Here is a 13,649-nt window from a genome sequence, read left to right on the forward strand (position 1 = left end):
TTAATCAAATATGACTGGTGTCCTCATAAAAAGGGAAAATTTGGACACAGACAGACATGCACAGAGGGAAGATGATATGAAGACCTACAGGAAGGATGCCATGTGAAGATAAAGGATAAAAGTTATGCATCTACAAACCAAAGAACACCTGAGACCACAAGAAATTAGGAGATAGTCATAGAAGAGCTCCTTCCCTAAAGGCTTCAAAGGGAGCATGGCCCTACCAACATCATGATTTCATACATCTGGCCTACAGAACTGTGAGACAATAAATGTGTGTTGTTTTAAGCCACCCAGATTGTGGTACTTTGTTACAGTAGTCCTAAGAAACTAATACACTATCTTACTTCAAGAATGTTCAAGAGACAAGTCCTAGGCTTTGTTTGGGCTGGACAGGCTTGTAATCACTGAGAAGATCAATGTGAAACTTCTGCTGGCTACAGTAACAACCCTGATTGTAGGTCTGGTAGCTCTACATGCTATGGAATTACCATTGCCATGCTACAGTTTTGAATGTTGTACTTGGTCTCTCAGCTGAATTTAATGAAATTTTTAAAATGTGACTTGAAGTATAGTTTTCTAGACTTTTACAGTATATAGTATTTTACATACTTGCTCATACACACTGTTCATTTGAAAATTCATTTTATATATATATATATTTTTACATTTTTTCAAGTTTTTATTTAAATTCTAGTTAGTTAAGGTATAATATAATATTGGCTTCAGGAGTAGAATTTAGTGATTCATCACTTACATATAACATCCAAACTTCATCACAAGTGCCCTCCTTAATACCCATCATCCATTTAGCCCATCCCCTGCCCACCTCCCCTCCATCAATCTTCAGTTTGTTCTCTATAGTTAAGAGTCTCTTATGGTTTGTCTCCCTCTCTTTTCCCCCCTTTCCCTACGTTCATCTGTTTTGTTTCTCAAAATCCGTAATTAAGGCAAAGTTATACTGTTTTAAATTATAATTTGTGTGAGACCAGTTTAGAAGAAACATACGAAGCATTGGGATATCTGTATTAAATTCAGTTTCTACCATTAATTTTCTAGGTGATGACATATTTTTACTTGAGTTTCCCTTTCAGTAAAAAAGGGATAATACTTCACATGGGAGAATGAATATGAAAGTGTTAAGGATGTTATGAAGGGCTGTAGACATAATAAGGTATTATTATGACTCATAGTGGCCTTGCTTGGCACTTGACAATTGAGTGTCATCTTAACTCTATTAAAATACTGGTAATTCAGAAGTATACACTTAATAAGCTTTAAAACAAATTTTACATACCTGATCCGTATTTAGCTTCTCTACTTTTCTTATTGTTTTTTCATAAATAACATTGTTTCCTGGGAAGAAATGGCCTCCTCTTAGGAATGGAGAAAGTGGTTCCTATAAAGACAATAATGACTGCGTTTTGTTTTGAAACGTACCGTTTCAGAGGAACCTCAACTTAAGCAAATATCTAGTCTCTAATAAACTCTGAGTTAGTAGCATACTAGGAGAATGGAATGACATCCCAATAAGGTTTCGAGAGATGTAAGGAAATAGTAAAAAGATAGTCTATTTTCTCAAACAGAGCAATCTGGATCTCTCCTACTGCCTTTTACTAGGCCTAACAAAGTGTTTTAGGGGAAATTGGAAGGGGCTGAGAAAGATAATTTTTTTTTCCTGTTCTTAAGGAAAGATATAGGGAGTTTCCTCTGAGGTAGACAGGCATGAGGTCAACTTCATTTAAATTGAGTTCACTGGCGGGTTTCTTTCTATGCAAAAGTATTATTGGAGATATGCAAAATAAACAATTCATCACTGAGCTCTAAAGTAGGTAAAACTATATTAAAGATATTTTTTTCCTGGAACTTAGCTTTGGTGTCCTTGAAGTGTACAATTCTTACTTGTGATTATAATCAAAGCTAAGTCTGTCTGTACAACATATGTTTTGAATACTGAGAACAGAGTAGAGTCTTTAAGCGCTACTGTATCCCCATATAATCGACTAAGTTGATGTAGCATTATCCAAGTGCTTAAAAGATATCAACCAATGAAATAAAGGCTGGTGACATGTCCAAGATCTGAAAGAGATCAAGGAAGGACTAATAAGAATCAGATCAAGAGTTTAAAATGAATGCATTACTATATTTCTTTCCCTTTTTTTGTTTTCATATGAGTCTACTTATATGGAGGGAGTTGAGGTTGTATTGTTACAAAGAAAAATTGCATTCATTTATTTTTGTAATATAGGGGAACAGTATAGAAGGGGATTGGCCAAGCCTCCTACCAGTTAATGTATTTAAGACCATTTCAAAATCAAAATATGCTAGCATTTTTGTCATCTGCTATTGTAAAATCTCTTTAAAAACAACTGGATGAAAACACAGTTTGTTGAGAATGCAAAACATTCTGAAATCCAAAGCTATATACTTCTTGTATTCAAGATTGAATAAAGGGTGCTTTAACTAAATGTTCCTGGAATATTTTGGTGAAACAAATATGCAAGTGATTGAATTTGGCTAGCTGATGAATTGTTAAATCTAAAGGTGGATATATTTAGAAAGATTCCTCTGGAAGCTCTTTTGTGTCTGTTTGTCTTAGTGAAAAAAAAAGCCTTTTTGGTAGTTATTTGCAGTCGTTTAATACATGTTTAAGAGCTTACGATGCACAACACACTTTGCTAAGTTTTTTAAAGCATTTTACTGAGATATTTAATACTTACAATTATGTATAAATCTAGCAGTGCAATAGCTTCAAACTGTAACAATATAGTCATCATATCTATTTAATGTCAACATAACCAATATCAATATACTTTAGCTTACTACATATTACTGGTGATAGTAAAGATTAAAATTATAAAAGGTGACTTGACTGAAATATGCACATTTATGTAAATGTAGACTACATATCAATGATCTGTTGTAAAAAATGGCTACACTTTCTTACTAAAAAAAATCTTTTCCTCATTTTCCACTTTTCTACTTTGAAATTCTTTTTTTAATTATGTTCAATTAGCCAACATATAGTACATCATAAGCTTTTGTTGTAGTGTTCAACAATTCATTAGTTGCGTATAACACCCAGTATTCAGTTTGTAAGGCATGAATCACACTTAGATTATTACAAGGAAGACTGAATATTGATCAGTATTCATCAAACTATAACCAAAAGGCTATTTTTGTAATGTCTTTGAGCTAAGAATGATATTTAGATTTTTAAAGGACTGTAACTACATAGAAGGCCAAACCCTATGGTGACAGCAAAACCTAAAATATTTACTATATTGCCTTTTATAGGAAAATTTTGCAGATCCCTGGTCTAGATAATATATGAACATAAACATCTATAATATAAAGTAGAAAGAAGCAAGTGCCTATAAGAGGTTCAGAGAAATAACTTATGGGATGGAATTCAGAAGAGGAAAAATTGAATTCCATCTGGCAGTGCTCAGGTAGGTTACTTTAATCAGGTGGCATTTGAGAAAAGGTTAAGGTGGGCTTTGCATATGAGGAGATGGAAGAAAATGGTATTCCAAACGAAGTAAATAAAATAAGTCATGAAACCAAGACTGTAGAAGTGTAAGATATATGTAAGGGACACAGATGGCAGACAGAAGTTCGGTTCTGAAAGCAGTGAGAAGTCCTTGAATGCTTTTAAATAGGGATGTGAGGTGAACATAAATCTACTTCAGGAAGATTTGTTGCAGAAAGGAAAGAGTATAGGTGAGAAGACCAGTAAAGACATTATCCTAAATCATCAAGGACAGTACTTTCCAAAGATGACTCTAAGATCTTAAATCTGAGAAATCTACTACATAAACAATGGTGTCAAAAACAAAAACAAGAAAAGTTGAGACACATTGAATTTTATGTGCTCCCGGTAAAAACCTAAGTCTGATTCACGTTTTTATTCCTCATAACATTTAGTAAATATATAGTTCATAGTTATCCCTTAAATATGTGTTAAATTATTGCAAAGAATTAGCAAAGAGACTTTTATCAAAATGTTCAGGAAGGTATTCAAGTTATAGATGTCCAGCACACAGGTGAGTAGAGATTTCATGGCTACAGTTTTAGTTCTAGATTTCAGAATAATATATTTAGAAGATCTTGTTAAAATCTTGCAATTGCTGAAAAGGCAAGTGAAGATCAAAGACATAACTACATAAGTCTTAAGAGATATGAGAATCAGGAGGGAATAATGAAAAAAATCAAAAGAAGAAAAATTTTCATAAAGCAGTGGAAAGGTGAGTGACAGTACAAATGCTTCAGATGTCAACAGGTGAGAATTCCAAAGCGGATTGGATTCAGACTACTACAGATCCATTGGATCTGACTACTAAAATTCTGGAGTCATAAAACCTGTATTCAGTTCTGCCTCTATCACCTACTTGCTGTGGAAATGTAGGAAAGTCATTTACCTTCTCTGAGGCTTAGTTTTCTTATCACAGAGATAGTAATACAGAATACTTTATATCAAGTAAAATAATGTATTTTAAAGTACCTCTAATCTGTGATTTTAATGTACAAATGATATTGGTGTTTAATAATAGTTATATAATATTTTAAGTCCATACTGCATTTAAAAAGTTAATGAGAACCTTGTTAGAATTATTCTAAGATATCAAGATAAAGTATATACAAAAATAGGCTTATTGAAGGCAGGAACTATATCCATCTTGAATACCCCATAGTGAATGAACAGATGACTGGATGAGAAGAGATGATATGAATGTTTATCGTAAGGATATAAACACCTCCTAACAGGAGAAAACAAAGTTAGCAAAAGAAAATTTCTCTTTTTTCACTATAAATGATGAACCATTATTATTTTTAAGAAGGAAAATGGTTTGGGTCCTAACAGTGTTGATTCTCTCTAAAATGTGTGTTGGACTTATTATTTTAAATGACTTACTGAAAAAAAAGAACTTCCAAATTTAGGGGACTGTTATTTTCCCAAAATGTTTAAAAAGGTAAAACCAAATTTTACTATATTTGAATAAATCATTCTTAGTAAAACAGATCAGGAAAGTAAATTTAATTAGAAGTCTTAGATTTTTCACAAATGAGCTGTTAGACAGCCTTACTATTTTGGCAGCTTATTTTTTTTATCTGTACATTTGAATTGGTGCCAGATCCACCCTAAAAATTAATAGGTATCCTCAAAGATGGCTGATTTTATCATTCTAATTGTTACTTTTAGAACCTCTGGCAGTAGTTCTCACATCTAACAAAATACATAATCCCCAGTGTCTACTTTGTTGTTCCCAGGCCATGAAACCTTGCTGGAGAAAGTTAAGAAAATATTTGCTGATTTGGTTCAGTACAACTTTGAGTTATCTTACTTAAGAGCCTCTCTAACCTTCATGGTCACAGTTGTATTTATCGAATTCTCTATAACTGTGGTTACAATTTTTTTTCAATTTCCTCAATCCCCTATCCTCACATTCCCTCATTCTCCTTCTTCTTCTTGAGAAAACCAAGATCTATTCAATGAGATTCCTTCATTTTCCTCCCTACCTCAAAAATCTCTCTTCAATTTCTGCTCCTACCATCTCATTACCAAGAAAGACAAACTCCTCCTTTTATGTTGAAATCACTTCTCTATACCTGGAATCCTATCCCTTCTTGTCTCTTCCAGAATCATGTCCCATTTGTTCCCTTTCTCTGTGGCATCTTTAGTCTTACTACTGGTTCTTTTTCCTCTGTCTATAAATCTCTTAGATCTCCAAGATTCTGTTTTCTCCCTTAGCTACTATCCCATCTTTCCTTCTTTTGACCAATATCCTTCTTAGAAGGGTAATCCTCATTTATTTCCTCCATTTCTTTATCTATTCACCCATTAACTTTGCACATCTGGGTTTTGATTCCACAAGTATAAGGAAACTCTCAAATATCACCATTACATAATGGTTTAACTCTCTATTCTCAAACCTCATCCTCATCCTCTTTGGCCTTTTGGTTATTTGGGACAGTTGACCACCCTCTTTCTCTATTTGCTTCAGTTACTCTGTGTTCACATTTCTTTCTGACAATTCCTCTGCCCATGAAAGTGGCTCCTTTCTGTTTCCTTAAGTTAGGCATTTCACAAAGTTCTGTACCCCATCAGTTTTCTCATTCATTCTCACAGCTACAATGACAACTTTCAAAGGAATAACTCCCATGTCTCTATCTCAAATGTGACCTTTCTCCAGGTTATTATTTTTTTTATTAAGTTCCACACCCAGAATGGAGCCCAATGTGGGGCTTGAACTCATGACCCTGAGATCAAGACCTGAGCTGAGATCAAGAGTCAGACACTCAACCAACTGAGCCACCTAGTCATCCCCTCAAGGTCATTTTTTTTAAAGATTTACTTTTTTTTTCTCAAGAGAGAGCATGAGCAGGTGGAGGGGCAGAGGGAGAGAGAGAGAAAGAATCCTAGAGCAGACTCCCTGCTGAGCATGGAGCCTGACAGAGGCTCAATCCCAGGACCCCGGAATCATAACCTGAGCCAAAATCAAGAGTTGGCCACTTAACCAAGTGAGCCACCCAGGTGCCCCCTCCAGGTCATTTTTAACTGTCCATATGGTCATCTTCCCTTCCATGCACCTCCAACAACACTACTCGTTCAAACAGATCTCATGATCTATCCCTTTCCAAATGAACTTCTGCTCCTCCTCACTTCTAAATTGGGCTACCATACTCTCAGTATCTCAAACTGAGCTTAGGATCATATTCGACTTTTTTTCTTCTTTTTTTTCTTAGATTTATTTTTATTTATTTGAGAGAGAGAGAGAGAGAAAGTATGAGCGGGGGTAGGGGCAGAGGGAGAAGGAGAGAAAGAATCCTCAAGCAGACTCTCCGTTGAGAATGAAGCCTGATGTGGGGCTCCATCTTAGGACCCTGAGATCATGACCTGAGCCAAAATCAAGAGTCAGCCACTTAACTGACTAGCCACCCAGGTGCCCCACTTTTCTTCTTCTTTTAACTCTATATTCAACATAAGTTATCAAATCTTATCAAAACTACCCCCAGAATAACTGTCAGAAAAGACAGTAATAGATTTAGAGTCAGAAGACTTGAGCAAGTCACACTTATTTAACCTTCAGTTTCCTCATTAGTAAAATGATGCTAACAACAATGTTTACTGTAATAATACCTTAAATATCACAATAAATCCTTCTCTGATCCCCCCAAACAAATGTTTTATCTCCAACCCCTGGAACTTCAATAAGACTTCATCTGTAATTTTCTCGTGTCATCTATCATACACCCCACCATATATTTTACATAGCTATTTGTGGACATATCTTATTTCCCTTGCCAAGAGAAACTGTAAACTCTTTTGTATGGGAGCCATGTCTTGTTTCCTTCCCCCCACATATGAAAGCTGTACAGTTCCATCCCCATAGCAGGAGCTCCACAACTAGAAAATTAATAAAAGTGATTAATAGCAATTTGATTCTCTCTACTGATGGAACAAAAATGTTTTCTTCATTTCTAGGTCAAGTTATATACCAGAATGCATAAATGCTTTGACTAAAATGACAATAAATGGAGAATAAAGAAGATCAAAAACAACCAAAAATTTAAAAAAGGCTGAACAGAGGTGGAAGGAAATCATAATCAGAGAAGTAGATTGAGATCAGTTTAATTACAGGGAGAAGGGAAGATTAGATAAGCTGGGAGGTGAAAGAGGATAAAGGTGCCATTTAGGAGGCTCAGCTTGTTATAAATATTGTAATTAAGCCAGAATCTTCTCCTGGGGGGATTTAAAAGAACAAACAAAAATGCACATACTTAGATAAATAAAATGGGGAATATATCTAAATAGGATTTTCAAGCTGCTCTGCAAAACCAGTTAGATCATTTTTGTTTACAAAGCACAGGGGCAGAAATTTGTTTTATTCTTCAATAATAGAAAGAGTTAAAAGCTTTAAAATAATCATTACCCCCTGCTGGGGGTTTTCCCTAAGACACTATTTGCTTCTTTGCAGTTGAACACAGCCATAATAATAAGCCTTTACATGGGCAGGCTCAGTGTTACAAATATGTTATGTATTTCCATACACACTTCTAATTTCTCTGCTTTTGTATTACACTGTCACAGGGGATGATGGGGGGAAGTCGGTATGTAGATGAGTCTCTGGATCCTAATTCACCTACATACTCAATTGTCCTTAATTTGCAAATGTATCTTTCCATATGGACATTGTTCAGTTTCTGTTCCCACTCTGTTACTTTGTAACTGAATGGTTTGAGGATAGTTAAAAGCTTAAGTTTCAAGAAGATTGGGACTTTTGTTTTGTTCAGTACCTTATCCCCAATTCTTGGAGCAATTTTTGGTACATAGTAGACAATTGATAAATTTTCATTGAATAAATAACTGAACTTCTTTGTGCTTCTATTTTCTCACCTTTTTAGGATTAAATGGGATAAAATATGTAAATTTCCTAGCATGGAGCATATATATCCAATAAACATGAATTCTTCCTTTTGTCTATTAACTTAAGACTAAGAATTTATCCAAAGTCACATAAGAATAACTGGCAAAGAGGGTTGGAATCCAAATTATTTGATATTTAAAAATTACTCTGTGAATATATCCTAGGTAAACACAGCAATCCTCACATTATGAAAAAAAAAGTGCTATCTAGAAGAACTAATTCTTTGAAAGCCAGGGATATCAAGTGTAATATGCATCCCAGTAAACATATTCCCCAGTTTGTATGTGAAAGAAAGAGAAAAGAGAAAGAGGGAAGAAGAAGGGGAAAGGGTAAAGTGGCCATGTCATAGAAAAATGCACACTCTCATCTCCCAAGCTCTTTATGTCTCCCTTCCCCAACATGCTTTTGAGATTTGTTGTTTAAACATTTGATTCTGCAAAAGAAGGCACAAGCAACTGCTTTACTGTAATCACATTCTCTTTTGATATTTACAATAGGTACATGAAAACTGAAGCAAATGTTCAAAATAATCATACCCCCATCACAGAGCTTGCAAACAGATATGTTCACACATGCACACATACACAACTAACTGCCTTTGTAGCTGAAGAGACATGAGAAAATGATTTTAAAATAAACAAAGAAAGAAGAGAGGAGGACAGATAACAGGAAAACAGTGTACTCCCCATCCATGCACCTAGAGTGGTATCAAATGTGTTACCCTAATTTAATCCTTTGCTTTCCACAGCTGAAGCAAATAATTGATTTTATTTTGTGAGAGATGGGAGGATTCTTTCCTGCAATCATAGAGAAATAAAATAAAGAGCAACACAAAGAATTGCTGTATTATTATCTCTGGCACATTGTTTCTATTTGTGAAACTTTGTCTTTATAACCCCATTGAACCTCCTGTTGCCCCTAAAGAAGGGCTGTAGATGGTTTTGTGTGTGTGTTGAGGAAGGCTTTTTACTGTGGGAAAAAGTTTTCTTAATTTTCTCCTCAAAATGAAAGAGAGAATAATATACTAGTTTGTAAAATGTAAGGTTATATATCTTAGTAGAAAATATAATTATAATTTTCAAAAGAGCTCATTGCTAGGCACAAAAATTCACAGCATAGGTAATAAAGGCATGGAGACACTTATGAACTTTTAATTTTTCATTTTCTTCTTCCTAGCCCATATCTCAATAGCAAATCTAAATAAACTAAGGACTCCAATCCCTGATCTAACAGCTGATAGCTTTTATGTGAAGTCTGAAAGAACATTGTCCCTTTTTCCTTTGGTTCAAAGGGTGCAAATTCCTATCCTTTGTAGTACAAAGGTAGTGCTATAGAAGTAGAAAGATTTTATAACCTAAGAATTTCTATGCTGTTTGGAAGTGTTGCATCACTAAATCAAAATATATGGGCACATAGTTGTCCGGAATTAAAAATGACTTTTTAAATAGTGATTCGAAGGGGTACATGCACCCCAATGTTTATAGCAGCATTGTCCACAATAACCAAACTATGAAAGAACCCAGAAGTCCATTGACAGATGAATGGATAAAGAAGATGTGGTACATATATGCAATGGAATATTACTCAGCCATAAAAAAGAGTGAAATCTTGCCATTTGCAATGATGTGGGTGGAGCTAGAGTATTATGCTAAGGGAAATAAGTCAGTCAGAGAAAGACGAATACCATATGACTTCACTCATATGTGGAATTTAAGAAACAAAGCAGATGAGCATAGGGGAAAGGAAGGAAAAATAAAATAAGATAAAAACAGAGAGGGAGGCAAACCATAAGAGACTTGTCACTCTAAGAAACAAACTAAGAGTTGCTGGAGGGGAAGGGGGTGGTAGAAAGGGTAATTGGGTGATGGGCACTAAGGAGGGCACATGATGCAATGAGCACCGGGTGTTATGCAACTGATGAATCACTAAAAAAATTAAAAATAAAAAAATAAAATCTTTAAAAATATTTAAAAAATGACTTTTTTATATTAATAATTAGAAATTAACTTTATAACCAGAAGAAACTCCCAATGATCTGATTTTAGGGATCTGGTAACTGACTCACGCTTCTCATTTAAGCTATCAACTTCTAAGTAATTATAGGTTGAGACAAGAGTTTGTGTGATATAGCTTACCTGTTCAGGATTTTGTACTATGTATCTCCTAATAGTAGTCTGTGGATATGCAGTGACTTTCACTGTTGGAGAATGGAGTTCCTGTAAAGAAAGATAAAAGCAGCATATAATTATAGTTACTTAGTGACCTTGAAGCCATTAATAATAATAGGGAGCAATTTTCAGAGTGAAATTTTAAGTCATTTGCATAAATGATGACATATGAATTTGTGGTTTTAGTTAATTTTAGTATTAGAAACATATATGAAAGCATGTGCTTATGTGTTCAGCACTGTGCTAGGTATTTCTATTAAATACTCATTTCATGGTAATTCATCACACATTCCAAGCTATAGTTGATGAGAGTTTCAACATATTCATTGCATTGTAATGCCCCCACAATATTAGAAGAAAATATAGCTTAATATTTATTCTCATATTTTAAAAAATATAAGGCAACACAGAAAAATTTGTGTTTGTGTATGTGTGTGTGTGTACTTAAACATTTACTACTTCAGTGCAATGGTGGGAGAGGACCATTAAATAACATTAAAATGGAGACAAAACACTAGAATAAAGTCATTTGTAAACTTTTGATGGAAAAAGAGTCAATATCATTAATATAGAGTTTTTATACCTCAATAAGAAAAAAAATCATGCTAAAAGAAAAATGAGCAAGTGGCATGAACATTTATAAAAGAAGAAAAACAAATGGTTAAAAAACAGCAAGAAGTATTCAACCAAACTAAGAATCAAATAAACATAACAAAAGTACTATATTTTAGCTGGAAAAAAATTTTAAATAATAATACTGATGAAGGTACACTAAGAGGACCACTTTCCTATGGAGAGGTTAAAGATTAAATAATCATCCATAGGCTGAAATATGTAGCTATTAAAATAATGATCTTGAGTAATACCAATTTGCATGAAAAAAGCTCATAATATTATATAAGGCTAAGTGAGAAATGAAGATATATAACTGCATATATGATACGATCTCAATTCTTTATTTGAATGGAAGAAAACAAAATGCTAATAATACTATCTGTGGGTAAGGGAAGGAATCATGAGTGATTTTTATTTCTTCTTCTCTACATTTTTTATGGTTCCAAAATTCTCTACGATAAACATACTTGTATTATCAGAAATAAAACATGGTAAACCCAATTTTGAAGGCTTCATTATGAAAAATAGCAGCTAATGCAATTTGCTGCCTGGATTTGAATGTAGTGAATAGCTCTGTGATTTAAGTGGACTTACTTTTCTGGGGTAATCCTATCTTGATGGTCCTGTAGGGCTCTATTTCTATCTTTGTTGTAGCCTTTATTCCACTGTCCTATGTTGTGCTGTGTATGTGACCCATGCTAGTCTGTGAGCTCTTTGAGAATAGTAATTGGGTCTAATACATCTTTATACAATATTTGATACATAGTCAGCACTCAGCAAACGTTTGCTAAATAAATGCATGACCCTAGGGGAGTGGCTCAGTGTCTTAAGTGACCGACTTGATTTCAGCTCAGGTCATGATCTCAGGGTCCTGGGATCAAGCCCCACATAGGGCTCCGTGCTCAGCAGGGAGTCTGCTTCTCTCTCTCCCCCACTCCCTGTCCCCTACTCACTTCTGCTGTCTCTCTAAAATAATAAAATATATATTTTAAACAAATATTTAAAAAATTAAACAAATGCATTACTCTAACTGACTTAGTTCTAGGCTATGTTAAATTGGGAAATGGTAGACAAACTTTTGATAATCTTATTTGTTTTTCATAAGATCACCTTTTCCTTATTACCAAAGTCTAGAGACCAGCTTTTGCCCCTTGGTTCCTTACTGTTCAAGCTCATACCCTGGCATCTCATCTGGGCAGGCCTTCTTTCTTAGAACACCAACTTCCTCCCTCCTAGCCTTCAAATCTCAAATCCTTTATACTCCCCTCCCATGTAGTAACTAACAGGATATTTTTTATTTTCTTTTCTTAGGATTCACTTTTCAATGAATGGTGACTAGCTCATTAAACACATATTTGTTAATATGGTATTTAATTATTATTATAGGTATCTTTTGGAGATATAATGCCTAGACTCCAGGGTAATCTTAAACGTGGCATTATTAAATTGTAAAGGCTAAGGGAACTAGATTTTTGCATGTATTTCAAATCACGTACCTTTGAGAAGGGCTAGTTCTGACCCTATAAGCTATTCTCTCTGAATGTAAACTTATAGTACTATCCCTCACAAAGTCAGGTCCTTGTTCAATCCAAGATCTAAGTACTTTATTTGTGCTAAAATCAAGGACCCTAAAATATATATAATTACTAGGAGATCCTTGACTAAAAATAAACTGCACTCAAACTAAAAAGCAATCAGATTGAATAGACAATGAAACTGAAAAATCTCCGTTCATAGCATTTATTTCAGCACTTGTTCCACATTCCTTTAACGGGCTGAGCTGATTACCATATGCGAGACTCCCCTTTCTAGTTTTGTGTTCCTGACATTTTGTAAATGTGTAAAGCCTTAGGAGGACTTAAAGATTACTTAAACATATGAGCAGGTTTACATAAAAAGAAAAAATCTAACCTAATCCATAACTTCTTTTACCTGTTCAGTATTTGGGGTTATATGTACACTGCTTGGGGGACAAGTAGATATTTTCAGAGTTGGAGAATGGAGTTCCTGTTGAGAAAAAAAGGGGAGTGTTCAGAAATGGTTACTAAGAAGTGTCATTTGAATGTCTTACTTTCTTTAGGTATTATTTCCTTTAATTTTATAATAACCCAGTTTGTCAGAAGAACTTTATTTAGTGTTTTCTTAGATAATATCCAAAGAGCACATTACTGAATTCCTTTGTCAGCTTTGCTAGTAAACTAATGATAAACTAATTTCTAGAATACTTTCATACCAACACATTCTTCTTGTACTCCTAGGTTACATCCTTCTTTTCTTTTTGAGATCTCTGCTAATATACATCCCAATGTTATTATATGTCTGCAATTTAACGAGATGCAAAATTTATCAACAAAAAAACATAAAATACAAAAATTTTCTAACCATGGGTATTAAGGAGGGCACGTATTGCATGGAGCACTGGGTGTTATACACAAAC

At 34.3% G+C, this 13,649-nt stretch overlaps 1 protein-coding gene across 4 annotated transcripts in view; it reads right to left on the reverse strand.

Annotated features, from left to right (window-relative positions):
• POF1B (POF1B actin binding protein) overlaps window positions 1-13,649 on the reverse strand; it is a 104,892-nt gene that overhangs the window by 75,823 nt on the left and 15,420 nt on the right. For 3 of the 4 annotated variants that reach the window (XM_073880881.1, XM_025848654.2, XM_025849381.2), the window contains exons 3-5: window positions 13,145-13,219; window positions 10,565-10,645; window positions 1,298-1,399 (exon numbers count right to left, since the gene is read on the reverse strand). In XM_073880881.1, coding sequence (XP_073736982.1) covers window positions 1,298-1,399; window positions 10,565-10,645; window positions 13,145-13,219 — 258 coding nt within the window. The remainder of the gene's footprint in view (window positions 1-1,297; window positions 1,400-10,564; window positions 10,646-13,144; window positions 13,220-13,649) is intronic. The other variant, XM_073880880.1, reaches the window with a different exon arrangement.

This window comes from Callorhinus ursinus, unplaced genomic scaffold (assembly GCF_003265705.2).
Source record: "Callorhinus ursinus isolate GAN/ISIS: 27379988/994484 unplaced genomic scaffold, GSC_fseal_2.0 scaffold40, whole genome shotgun sequence".
NCBI classification, from domain to species: Eukaryota; Metazoa; Chordata; class Mammalia; order Carnivora; family Otariidae; genus Callorhinus; species Callorhinus ursinus.